Consider the following 12,591-nt stretch of genomic DNA (forward strand, 5'->3'; position numbering starts at 1 on the left):
ACTCTGAGGTTTCTAAAACTGTTTGAATGATGCCTGTGAGTATAACATAACTTATTTGGAAGGCGAAACCCCGAGGACAAACCATCCAGGGGAAAAAACATTGAGGTCACTCTCTTTTCAATCAGATTTCAATGGAAATCTAGAATTCTAAGGCAGTTGCTTGCAGTTCCTATCGCTTCCACTAGATGTCCTCTGCTCTCATCCTTCTAGACCTATCGGCTGCCTTTGATACTGTGAACCATCAGATCCTCCTCTCCACCCTCTCCGAGCTGGGCATCTCCGGCAAGGTCCACGCTTGGATTGCGTCCTACCTGACAGGTCGCTCCTACCAGGTGGCGTGGCGAGAATCTGTCTCCGCACCACGTGCTCTCACCACTGGTGTCCCCCAGGGCTCTGTTCTAGGCCCTCTCCTATTCTCGCTATACACCAAGTCACTTGGCTCTGTCATATCCTCACATGGTCTCTCCTATCATTGCTATGCAGACGACACACAATTAATCTTCTCCTTTCCCCCCTCTGATAACCAGGTGGTGAATCGCATCTCTGCATGTCTGGCAGACATATCAGTGTGGATGACGGATCACCACCTCAAGCTGAACCTCGGCAAGACGGAGCTGCTCTTCCTCCCGGGGAAGGACTGCCCGTTCCATGATCTCGCCATCACGGTTGACAACTCCATTGTGTCCTCCTCCCAGAGTGCTAAGAACCTTGGCGTGATCCTGGACAACACCCTGTCGTTCTCAACTAACATCAAGGCGGTGACCCGTTCCTGTAGGTTCATGCTCTACAACATTCGCAGAGTACGACCCTGCCTCACGCAGGAAGCGGCGCAGGTCCTAATCCAGGCACTTGTCATCTCCCGTCTGGATTACTGCAACTCGCTGTTGGCTGGGCTCCCTGCCTGTGCCATTAAACCCCTACAACTCATCCAGAACGCCGCAGCCCGTCTGGTGTTCAACTTTCCCAAGTTCTCTCACGTCACCCCGCTCCTCCGCTCTCTCCACTGGCTTCCAGTTGAAGCTCGCATCCGCTACAAGACCATGGTGCTTGCCTACGGAGCTGTGAGGGGAACGGCACCTCCGTACCTTCAGGCTCTGATCAGGCCCTACACCCAAACAAGGGCACTGCGTTCATCCACCTCTGGCCTGCTCGCCTCCCTACCTCTGAGGAAGTACAGTTCCCGCTCAGCCCAGTCAAAACTGTTCGCTGCTCTGGCACCCCAATGGTGGAACAAACTCCCTCACGACGCCAGGTCAGCGGAGTCAATCACCACCTTCCGGAGACACCTGAAACCCCACCTCTTTAAGGAATACCTAGGATAGGATAAAGTAATCCTTCTAACCCCCCCCCCCCCCTTAAAAGAGTTAGATGCACTATTGTAAAGTGGTTGTTCCACTGGATATCATAAGGTGAATGCACCAATTTGTAAGTCGCTCTGGATAAGAGCGTCTGCTAAATGACTTAAATGTAAATGTAAATGTAATGTCAACAGTCTTTAGAAATTGGTTGATGTTTTTCCTTTGAGAAATGAAGAAGTAGGGCTGTCCAGAATGAGGGTCGAGTGAAGTGTACTGTTGTGTTTGAGTCGCGCGACTTGAAAGCACGCTCCACTTTTTTTCCTCCGGTATTGAACACAGTTTATTCCATCTTAAATGTTATTGATTATTTACATTTAAAAATACCTAAAGTTGATTTAGGAAAGTTGTTTGAAATGTTAGGATCAAGTTTACAGGTAACTAATTAGTGTAACGGTCGTTGTATGAAGAAGGTGTGAACCAAAGCGCAGCGTGGGAAGTGTTCATGATTATTTATTTAAAAAACTGAACACTGAGACAAAATAACAAAATGTAACAACACGAAACAGTTCTGTCTGGTGAAGACACAAAAACAGAAAACAACCACCCACAAAAACCATGTTGGAAAAAGCTACCTAAGTATGGTTCTCAATCAGAGACAACGATAGACAGCTGCCTCTGATTGAGAACCACACCCGGCCAAACAACAAAGAAATACAAAACTTAGAAAATGAACATAGAATGCCCACCCAAATCACACCCTGACCAAACCAAAATAGAGACATAAAAAGCTCTCTACTGTCAGGGCGTGACAATTAGATCATGTGTAGTCATGTTGCGGGAGTTGGAACCGGTGTATTTTCTGAATCATATGCGCCAAATAAATGGACATTTTGGATATATAATGACAGAATTTATCGAACAAAAGGACCATTGTGATGTTTAATGGACATATTGGAGTGCCAACAGAAGAAGATCTTCAAAGGTAAGGCATGCATTATATGTTATTTCTGACTTTTGTGTTGTCAAAACCCAAACAGGAAGTACCTGTGCTAAGAACTATTCAACGCTGGTCTGACCAATTGTTTTGATTGGTCAGACCAGATTGTTTTGATCAAGATTGTTTTGATCATGCGGACTAGGATATGTTTTGATAACGCTCTCTATCCACCGGATGTGTACCAAACTCACTAAAAGTGGCAGTAATAAAGCCTCTCTTGAAAAAGCCAAACCTTGACCCAGAAAATATAAAAAACTATCGGCCTATATCGAATCTTCCATTCCTCTCGAATAAAAAAAAAAAAAGCTGTTGAGCAGCAACTCACTGCCTTCCTGAAGACAAACAATGTATACGAAATGCTTCAGTCTGGTTTTAGACCCCATCATAGCACTGAGACTGCACTTGTGAAGGTGGTAATTACCTTTTAATGGCGTCAGACCGAGGCTCTGCATCTGTCCTCGTGCTCCTAGACCTTAGTGCTGCTTCTGATACCATTGATCACCACATTCTTTTGGAGAGATTGGAAACCCAATTTGGTCTACACGGACAAGTTCTGGCCTGGTTTAGATCTTATATGTCGGAAAGATATCAATTTGTCTCTGTGAATGGTTTATCCTCTGACAAATCAACTGTAAATTTCGGTGTTCCTCAAGGTTCCGTTTTAGGACCACTATTGTTTTCACTATATATTTACCTATTGGGGATGTAATTCGAAAACATAATGTAACTTTCACTACTTTGCAGATGACACACAGCTGTACATTTCAATGAAACATGGTGAAGCCCCAAAATTGCCCTCGCTAGAAGCCTGTGTTTCAGACATAAGGAAGTGGATGGCTGCAAACTTTCTACTTTTAAACTCGGACAAAACAGAGGTGCTTGTTCTAGGTCCCAAGAAACAAAGAGATCTTTTGTTGAATCTGACAATTAATTTTGATGGTTGTACAGCCGTCTCAAATAAAACTGTGAAGGACCTCGGTGTTACTCTGGACCCTGATCTCTCTTTTGACAAACATATCAAGACTGTTTCAAGGACAGCTTTTTTCCATCTACGTAACATTGCGAAAATCAAACATTTTCTGTCCAAAGATGATGCAGAAAAATTAATCCATGCTTTTGTTACTTCTAGGTTAGACTACTGCAATGCTCTACTTTACGGCTACCGGGATAACACACTAAATAAACTTCAGTTCGTGCTAAATACGGCTGCTAGAATCCTGACTAGAACCAAAAAAAGTTGATCATATTACTCCAGTGCTAGCCTCCCTACACTTGCTTACTGTTTAGGCAAGGGCTGATTTCAAGGTTTTACTGCTAACCTATAAAGCATTACATGGGCTTGCTCCTACCTATCTTTACGATTTGGTCCTGCCGTACATACGTACACGTACTTTACGGTCACAAGACGCAGGCCTCCTAATTGTCCCTAGAATTTCTATGCAAACAGCTGGAGGCAGGGCTTTCTCCTATAGAGCTCCATTTTTATGGAATGGTCTGCCTACCCATGTGAGAGACGCAGACTCGGTCTCAACCTTTAAGTCTTTACTGAAGACTCATCTCTTCAGTAGGTCATATGATTGAGTGTAATCTGGCCCAGGAGTCTGAAGGTGAAGGGAAAAGCTCTGGATGAACGAACCGCCCTTGCTGTCTCTGCCTGGCCGGTTCCCCTCTCTCCACTGGAATTCTCTGCTTCTAACCCCCCTAAGCTTCTGACGTGGTCTTTGTGGGATATACTCGGCCTTGTCTCAGGATGGTAAGTTGGTGGTTGAAGATATCTTTTTAGTGGTGTGGGGGCTATGCTTTGGCAAAGTGGGTGATGTTATATCCTGCCTGTTTGGCCCTGTCTGGGCGTATCATCGGATGGGGCCACAGTGTCTCCTGACCCCTCCTGTCTCAGCCTCCAGTATGTATGCTGCAATAGTTTATGTGTCGGGGATCTAGGGTCAGTCTGTTATATCTGGAGTATTTCTCCTGTCTTATCCGGTGTCCTGTGTGAATTTAGGTATGCTCTCTCTAATTCTCTCTTTCTTTCTCTCTCTCGGAGGACCTGAGCCATAGGACCATGCCTCAGGACTACCTGGCATGATGACTCCCTGCTGTACCCAGTCAACCTGGCCGTGCTGCTGCTCCAGTTTCAACTGTTCTGCTATGGAACCCTGACCTGTTCACCGGACGTGCTACCTGTCCCAGACCTGCTGTTTTCAACTCTCTAGAGACAACAGGAGCGGTAGAGATACTCTCAATGATCGGCTATGAAAAGCCAACTGACATTTACTTCTGAGGTGCTGACTTGTTGTACCCTCGACAACTACTGTGATTATTATTATTTGACTATGCTGGTCATTTATGAAGATTTGAACATCTTGGCCATGTTCTGTTATAATCTCCACCCAGCACAGCCAGAAGAGGACTGGCCACCCCTCATAGCCTGGTTCCTCTCTAGGTTTCTATACTAGGTTTTGGCCTTTCTAGGGAGTTTTTCCTAGCCACCGTGCTTCTACACCTGCATTGCTTGCTGTTTGGGGTTTTAGGCTGGGTTTCTGTACAGCACTTTGATATATCAGCTGATGTAAGAAGGGCTATATAAATACATTTGATTTGATAACGCGGACAAGGGTAGCTTGGGTAGAATAATATTGATGAATATACTGATACAGTGACTGAGTTTATCAGGAAGTGTATAGCTGTCGTACCAACTGTGACTATTAAAATCTACCCTAACCAGAAACCATGGATAGGTGGCAGCATTCGCCAAAACTGAAAACTCGAACCACCGCTTTTAGCCACGGCAAGGTGACTGGGAATATGGCAGAATACAAACAGTGTAGTTTTTCTGTCCGCAAGGCAATCAAACAGGTAAAACGTCAGTATAGAGACAAGGTGGAGTCACAATTCAATGGCTCAGTCACAAGACGTACACTACCGTTCCAAAGTTTGGAGTCACTTAGAAATGTTCTTGTTTTCCATGAAAACATACATGAAATTAGTTTCAAAATGAATAGGAAGTATAGTCAAGACATTGATAAGGTTATTAATAGTACTTTTTTATTAAAATAATAATTGTGTCCTTCAAACTTTGCTTTTGTCAAAGAATCCTCCATTTGCAGCAAATACAGCCTTGCAGACCTTTGGCATTCTAGTTGTCAATTTGTTTAGGTAATATGAAGAGATTTCACCCCATGCTTCCTGAAGCACCTGCCACAAGTTGGATTGGCTTGATGGGCACTTCTTACGTACCATAAGATCAAGCTGCTCCCACAACAGCTCAATAGGGTTGAGATCCAGTGACTGTGCTGGCCACTCCATTATAGACAGAATAGTTTGGAGCTGTGCTTTGGGTCATTGTCCAGTTGTAGGAGGAAATTTGCTCCAATTAAGCGCCGTCCACTAGGTATGGCATGGCTTTGCAAAATGGAGTGATTGCCTTCCTTCTTCAAGATCCCTTTAACCCTGTACAAATCTCCAACTTTACCACTGCCAAAGAACCCACAGACCAGCACATTGCCTCCACCATGCTTGACAGATGGATGAAACTCAAACAGCATGTACCAGTGACGAGAACCTGAACCAGACGGCTGGCCCAGACGGCATTCCTAGCCGCATCCTCAGAGCATGCGCAGACTAGCTAGCTGTTGTGTTTACGGACATATTTAATCTCTCCCTATCCCAGTCTGCTGTCCCTACATGCTTCAATATGGCCACCATTGTTCCTGTACCCAAGAAAGCAAAGGTAACTGAACTAAATTACTATCGCCCCGTGTCACTCACTTCTGGCATCATGAAGTGCTTTGAGAGACTAGTCAAGGATCATATCACCTCTACCTTACCTGTCACCCTAGACGCACTTCAATTTGCTTACAGCCCCAATAGATCCACAGCGATCGCACTGCACAATGCCCTATCCCATTTGGACAAGAGGAATACCTATGTAAGAATGCTGTTCATTGACTATAGCTCAGCATTCAACACCATATTACCCTCCAAGCTCACCATTAAGCTCAAGGCCCTGGGTCTGAACCCCGCCCTGTGCAACTGTCCTGGACATCCTGACGGGCCACCCACAGGTGGTGAAGGTAGGAAACAACACCTCCACTTCGCTGATCCTTAAAACTGGGGCCCAACAAGGGTGTGTTCAGCCCACTGCTGTACTCCCTGGTCACCCATGACTTCATTGGCCAAGCACGCCTCCAACTCAATCATCAAGTTTGCAGACGACACAACAGTAGTAGGCTTGATTACCAACAATGACGAGACAGCCTACAGGGAGGAGGTGAGGGATCTGGAAGTGTGGTGTCAGGAGAGCAACCTGTCACTCAACGTCAACAAAACAATGATGATCGTGGACTTCAGGAAACTATTCAGGAAACTTCAGCAAACTACCAGCCCTCCAGGACACCTAGAGCACTCGATGTCACAAGAAGGTCAAAAAGATCATCAAGGACAACAACCACCCGAGCCACTGCCTGTTCACCCTGGTATCATCCAGAAGGCGAGGTCAGTACAATGCATCAAAGCTGGGACCGAAAGACTGAAACACAGCTTCTATCTCAAGGCCATCAGACTGTTAAACATTAGAGGCTACTGCCTATATACATAGACTTGAAATCACTAGTCACTTTAAAAATGTTTACATATTTTGCATTACTCATCTCATATGTATACAATGTATTTTATTATATTCTACTGTATCGTAGTCTATGCCGCTCTGACATTGCTCATCCATATATTTAGATATTCTTAGTTCCATTCCTTTACTTAGATTTGTGTGTATTGGGTATATGTTGTGAAATTGTTAGATATTACTTGTTAGATATTACTGCACGGTCGGAGCTAGAAACACAAGCATTTCGCTAAACCCGCAATAACATGTGCTAAACACGTGTATGTGACCGATAAAATGTTATTTTATTTTGTTTTAATTTGGAGATATGGGATCAGAGAATAACAATGTTCTATTTCACACCAAGGCTTGGTGGTTATCGAGGGGGAGTGTTGGAAAGATTTTTCGCATTGAAAGAGGATCTGTTGTCATTCACAATGGATGTGAAAAAATGGACTTGGTGTCGGACTTGTGTGTCCTTGACTATGTAACAGACATATTTGGGAAACTGAAACAAATCATGCAGTCGAAAATACAAAAACATTCTACAGATGAGTTTCCAAATCAGTGGATTCAGAGGAAATAATAATGATTGGAAAGTCTTTCAAAAGCGAACCATGCCCCCTTCCCACGTCTGTGCATGTTTATTGACAGAAAACAGTATCATTAAGTGTCCCACACAACTGATGTCTTCTCACATCCAACGCTCAGAGGAGCAGTTTGGGACCTACTTCCCAATTCGATTGACTGTGATCCTGGCGAAATCGTGAAGAGGGCACGACAAAGCCTATTCCCCCTCAGGAAACTAAAAAGATTTGGCATGGGTCCTCAGATCCTCAAAAGGTTCTACAGCTGCAACATCGAGAGCATCCTGACCGGTTGCGTCACTGCCTGGTACGGCAATTGCTCGGCTTCTGACTGCATGGCGCTACAGAGGGTCGTGCGTACGGCCCAGTACATCACTGGGGCAAAGCTGCCTGCCATCCAGGACCTCTACATCAGGCGGTGGCAGAGGAAGGCCCTAAAAATGGTCAAAGACCCCAGCCACCCCAGTCATAGACTGTTCTCTCTACTACCGCATGGCAAGCGGTACCGCTTTTTGTCCTAGACTTGGCACTCGCCAAAAAGGCTTCTCAACAGTTTTTACCCCCAAGCCATAAGACTCCTGAACAGGTAACCAAATGGTTACCCGGACTATTTGCATTGTGTGCCCCCCCCCCCCCCCCCCAACCCATCTTTTACGCTGCTGCTACTCTCTGTTTAACTTATATGCATAGTCACTTAAGTTATACGTTCATGTACATACTACCTCAATTGGCCCGACCTACCAGTGCTCCCGCACATTGGCTAACCGGGCTATCTGCATTGTGTCCCACCACCCGCCAACCCCTCTTTTTACGCTACTGCTACTCTCTGTTCATCATATATGCATAGTCACTTTAACCATACCTACATGTACATACTATCTCAATAAGCCTGACTAACCGGTGTCTGCCTATAGCCTTGCTACTCTTATTTTCAAATGTCTTTTTACTGTTGTTTTATTTCTTTACTCACACACACACACACACACACACACACACACACACACACACACACACACACACACACACACACACACACACACACACACACACACACACACACACACACACACACACACACACACACACACACACCTTTTTTTTCTCGCACTATTGGTTAGAGCCTGTTAGTAAGCATTTCACTGTAACGTCTACACTTGTTGTATTTGGCGCACGTGACAAATAAACTTGGATTTGATTTGAATCGAACAGCTGATCGAATGCATTCAAATGATGTGCGACTGTCGACCACGCCCCCTGACTTTGAGAAGTTCTGACGTAACATGCATCAAGCACACCGATCTCATTAGTGGTGGTGAGACAAGATACTGTACATTATGTCAGACTAATTTGCAAATTGACTGTCATAGCCCAACATTAAAAGTACGTGATGGTGAGTTGAGAAAACAATCAGAAATACTGTTCATGTTTTTCAATTGACTGTTATAGCCCCAAATAAAAAAGTTAACATTGGCTATTAATTACATAATTGTTTTCTCATGGTTGGGGTCTCGACAATTTTCAGACATCAAAATGGGGTCGTAGGCCAAAAAAGTTTGGGAACCCCTGAGTTAATACAATGTTTTTACTAAAATAATAACAGTGTTATTACACAGGAATAGAGAGCAATACCATTGTTTTCCTAAAGTTTGCATATATGTCACATGGATTTTTACAATGGTGGAAACTCTCTCCAACCAATGCTTACAACAATCGTATGCTTTTAAATCCATGACGGGGAGTGTGCAAGTACACACTTCTGGAAAAGAGTGCCTTAAAGCACAACTTTATGTACCTTCATGAAGTTGATTATTCCCTCCCTGGTGTTCCTGTCACTGTTTCATTCATTGATTCATTCATTCATTTACTCTGTCATGTACCTTCTTGAGATTGATTATTCCTTCCCTAGAGTGCCTGTCATTGTACATTCATACATTTATTCTTTAATGAATGAATGAATTGATTCATTCACTCTGTGTACCTTCTTGAGACTGATGATTCCCTCTCTGGTGTCTCTGTCTGTGGCGATGGAGAACACGGCCGCTCCTTCTGAGTTGATGATGCTGTACTTGATCGCTGCGTTTACGCCAAGGTCCTCATCATTGGCTTTAATCTTCCCTACTGGCTTGCCCACCTGGGCTGACTCGGGGACGTACAACTGGTAATTTTCTGTGGATCATGAACATAACAATACAGACATTGTTTGCATCTCAAATGGCACCATATACCTTAGAGTGTACTAAATAGGGATTAGGGTGGCATTTGGGACAAAGGCTAAGAAACAGCTTAGCATCACTAGTTGGTTCCATATTTTGGGCTGATTTTCCAAATGATGATGTATTTTACCTGTGTCACCCTGAATTGACTTCGCAGAATGGAATTGTTACTAAATGCCTTTTGATATCAAGTCAGATTGCTTGAATCAACGTTTAGAGCTACAATGTGTCTGAGGGCACTTGAATAGAATTTACTTTGACTTGGACTCTAAAAGAGATGTGATTATTGAACTATAATTTTACAGTACTGATGTTCAGTGTTCTTACATATTTATTCAGCCAGCATGGCATTTGATGAGATAGATTTTGAGATCAAATGTCATATCAATATATGATTATTATTACATAGGATAGATAAAATATATATATAAAATCAGAATTCACAATTGGTAAAGTTTTACTCAATGCTATTCTCATCTAACTAATGTATGTTGAGCATCTGCTAATTATTAAAGATTGACTTCCTGACAGTCAATTAAAGCTGTTTAGTTTTTCTGTAATTAAGCTCAATCCATTTGAGTGAGGAGGAGTGTATTTTGTTTCTTTAATAGATATATGAGAAATCTCCATTTGTAATTGGCCTGCTAAAAATACTCTCAAATTGACATTGTGCCAGTCACATGACATATCTGAGAAGCACTGCTGTTTTATTAAACAAAGGAATTAGTATTTAGCGGAAATAGACAGTCGATTTCTTAGATACTGTTAAGCCATTTTTAAAATCACGTTCCAAGTGATATGGAGTAACTGGGCAACGTTCAGTAAATGGTGTGAAACGTTGCTGATATAAATTCCACAAATAAAACTGACGTGATTCCTTATTACACATGTCAGCTTTGTTCTTTCTCTCTGAATGCTCTACGTTTGCCTGCTGAAAACAACCCTGGTGTCTATACAGTACTCACTTTGCGGGAACTTGGGTGGGTTGTCGTTGACGTCGGTGAGGGTGATGTTGATGGTGGTGGATCCAGAGAGTCCTCCAACCGATCCAGCCATGTCTTTGGCTTGAACGACGACAGCATAGTGTTCCCTCGCCTCCCGATCCATGCTGGCTAAGGCAGTCCTGATGACTCCTGGACAGGGGGAGAAGAATATAAATAATAGAAGAGTACCAATGTTACTACACTCTTAAAAATAAAGGTGCAAGTTGGAAACAAATAAGGTTCTTGAGAACGATTCCATAGGGGATCCATTTTAGGGTCTCTGAAGAACCATAAATGGGATGGTTCTTTGAATAACCACACAAAAATCCCAAACCAGAAATGTTTCAGCCCTTGAGGATCTGAATTGAATAGCCTTGGTGTAGGTTTTTAACCCATTCAAATGAATTTTAGAGTTAGCAGTACTACCCCTGACAGTGTTTCCTGGTGGTGGAGACATGGTTGTTGTATTCTTTGAGCCTTCACCAAGTGAGGTCCGAGGTGAATATGTTGTCATTAAAATTTAATTGTTTAAGACAATACAAGACCTGTGTGGTTCAGTTGGTAGAGCATGGAGCTTCCATCGCCAGGGTTGTGGGTTTGATTCCCACGGGGGACCAGAATGAAAATGTATGCACTCACTACTGGCATTTGTTCTAGATAAGAGTGTCTATTAAATTACAATATATTTTTGTACATATTTCATAAGGCCTTCTTTTGAGGGTCTAGTTTTACCCTAATACAGTGAGCTGAAACTCATAGTTTACAGGCCTCATCAGGCCTGCAAGTCACATTATGCTGGCTTGAAAAGTGATGTGCAATTTCTATTGAAATTCAGACAGAATGGGGATTTCCACCATTTTGAATTTGTATTCACCCGCAATCTGTATTCAGAATGACTGCCAGGGTTGGGGAGACTTAGACATGAGACTACCTTAACACATTCACATCCTTGTACTATACAGTGCCTTCAGAAAGTATTCAGACCCCAAGACTTTTTCCACATTTTCTTAAGTTACAGCCTTCTAAAATGTATTCAATAAAACGTCCTCAGCAATCTACACACAATACCCATAATGACAAAGCAAAAAAAATGGAAATACCTTACTTACATGAGTATACAGACCCTTTGCTATGAGACTCGAAATTGAGCTCAGGTCCATCCTGTTTCCATTGATCATCCTTGATGTTTCTAAAACTTGATTGGAGTCCACCTGTGGTAAATTCAATTGATTGGACATGATTTGGAAAGTCACACACCTGCCTACATAACGCCCTACAGTTGACACTGCATGTCAGAGAAAAAACCAAGCCATGAGGTCGAATAAATTGTCTGTAGAGCTGTTAGACAGGATCTGGATGACAAGATCTGGAGATCTGCTAGACAAGGACCTGCTAGACATGAGCTGCTAGACAAGATCTGGAGAAGAGTACCAAAAAATATCTGCAGCATTGAAGGTCCCCAAGAACACAGTGGCCTCCATCATTCTTAAATGGAAGAAGTTTGGAACCACCAAGATTCTTCCCAGAGCTTGCCGCCCGGCCAAACTGAGCAATCAGAGGAGAAGGGCCTTGGCCAGGGAGGTCACCAAGAACCCGATTGTCGCTCTGACAGAGCTCCAGAGTACCTCTGTGGAGATCGGAAAACCTTGCAGAAGGACAACCACCTCTGCAGCACTCCACCAATCAGGCTTTTATGGTAGATTGGCCAGACGGAAGCCACTCCTCAGTAAAAGGAACATGACAGCCCGCTTGGAGTTTGCCTAAAGGCACCTAAAGACTCTCAGACCATGAGAAACAAGATTCTTTGGTCCGATGAAACCAAGATTGAACTCTTTGGCCTTAATGCCAAGCATCACGTCTGGAGGAAACCTGGCATCATCCCTACGGTGAAGCATGGTGGTGGGTGTGCCACA

At 43.5% G+C, this 12,591-nt stretch overlaps 1 protein-coding gene across 2 annotated transcripts in view; it reads right to left on the reverse strand.

The window, feature by feature from the left end:
* LOC139583760 (cadherin-18-like) overlaps positions 1-12,591 on the reverse strand; it is a 379,939-nt gene that overhangs the window by 62,011 nt on the left and 305,337 nt on the right. For both annotated transcript variants that reach the window (XM_071415200.1, XM_071415199.1), the window contains 2 exons: positions 10,661-10,828; positions 9,461-9,648 (listed from right to left, as the gene is read on the reverse strand). In XM_071415200.1, coding sequence (XP_071271301.1) covers positions 9,461-9,648; positions 10,661-10,828 — 356 coding nt within the window. The remainder of the gene's footprint in view (positions 1-9,460; positions 9,649-10,660; positions 10,829-12,591) is intronic.

The sequence above is a fragment of the Salvelinus alpinus genome, chromosome 8 (assembly GCF_045679555.1).
Source record: "Salvelinus alpinus chromosome 8, SLU_Salpinus.1, whole genome shotgun sequence".
In the NCBI taxonomy this organism is placed as follows: domain Eukaryota; kingdom Metazoa; phylum Chordata; class Actinopteri; order Salmoniformes; family Salmonidae; genus Salvelinus; species Salvelinus alpinus.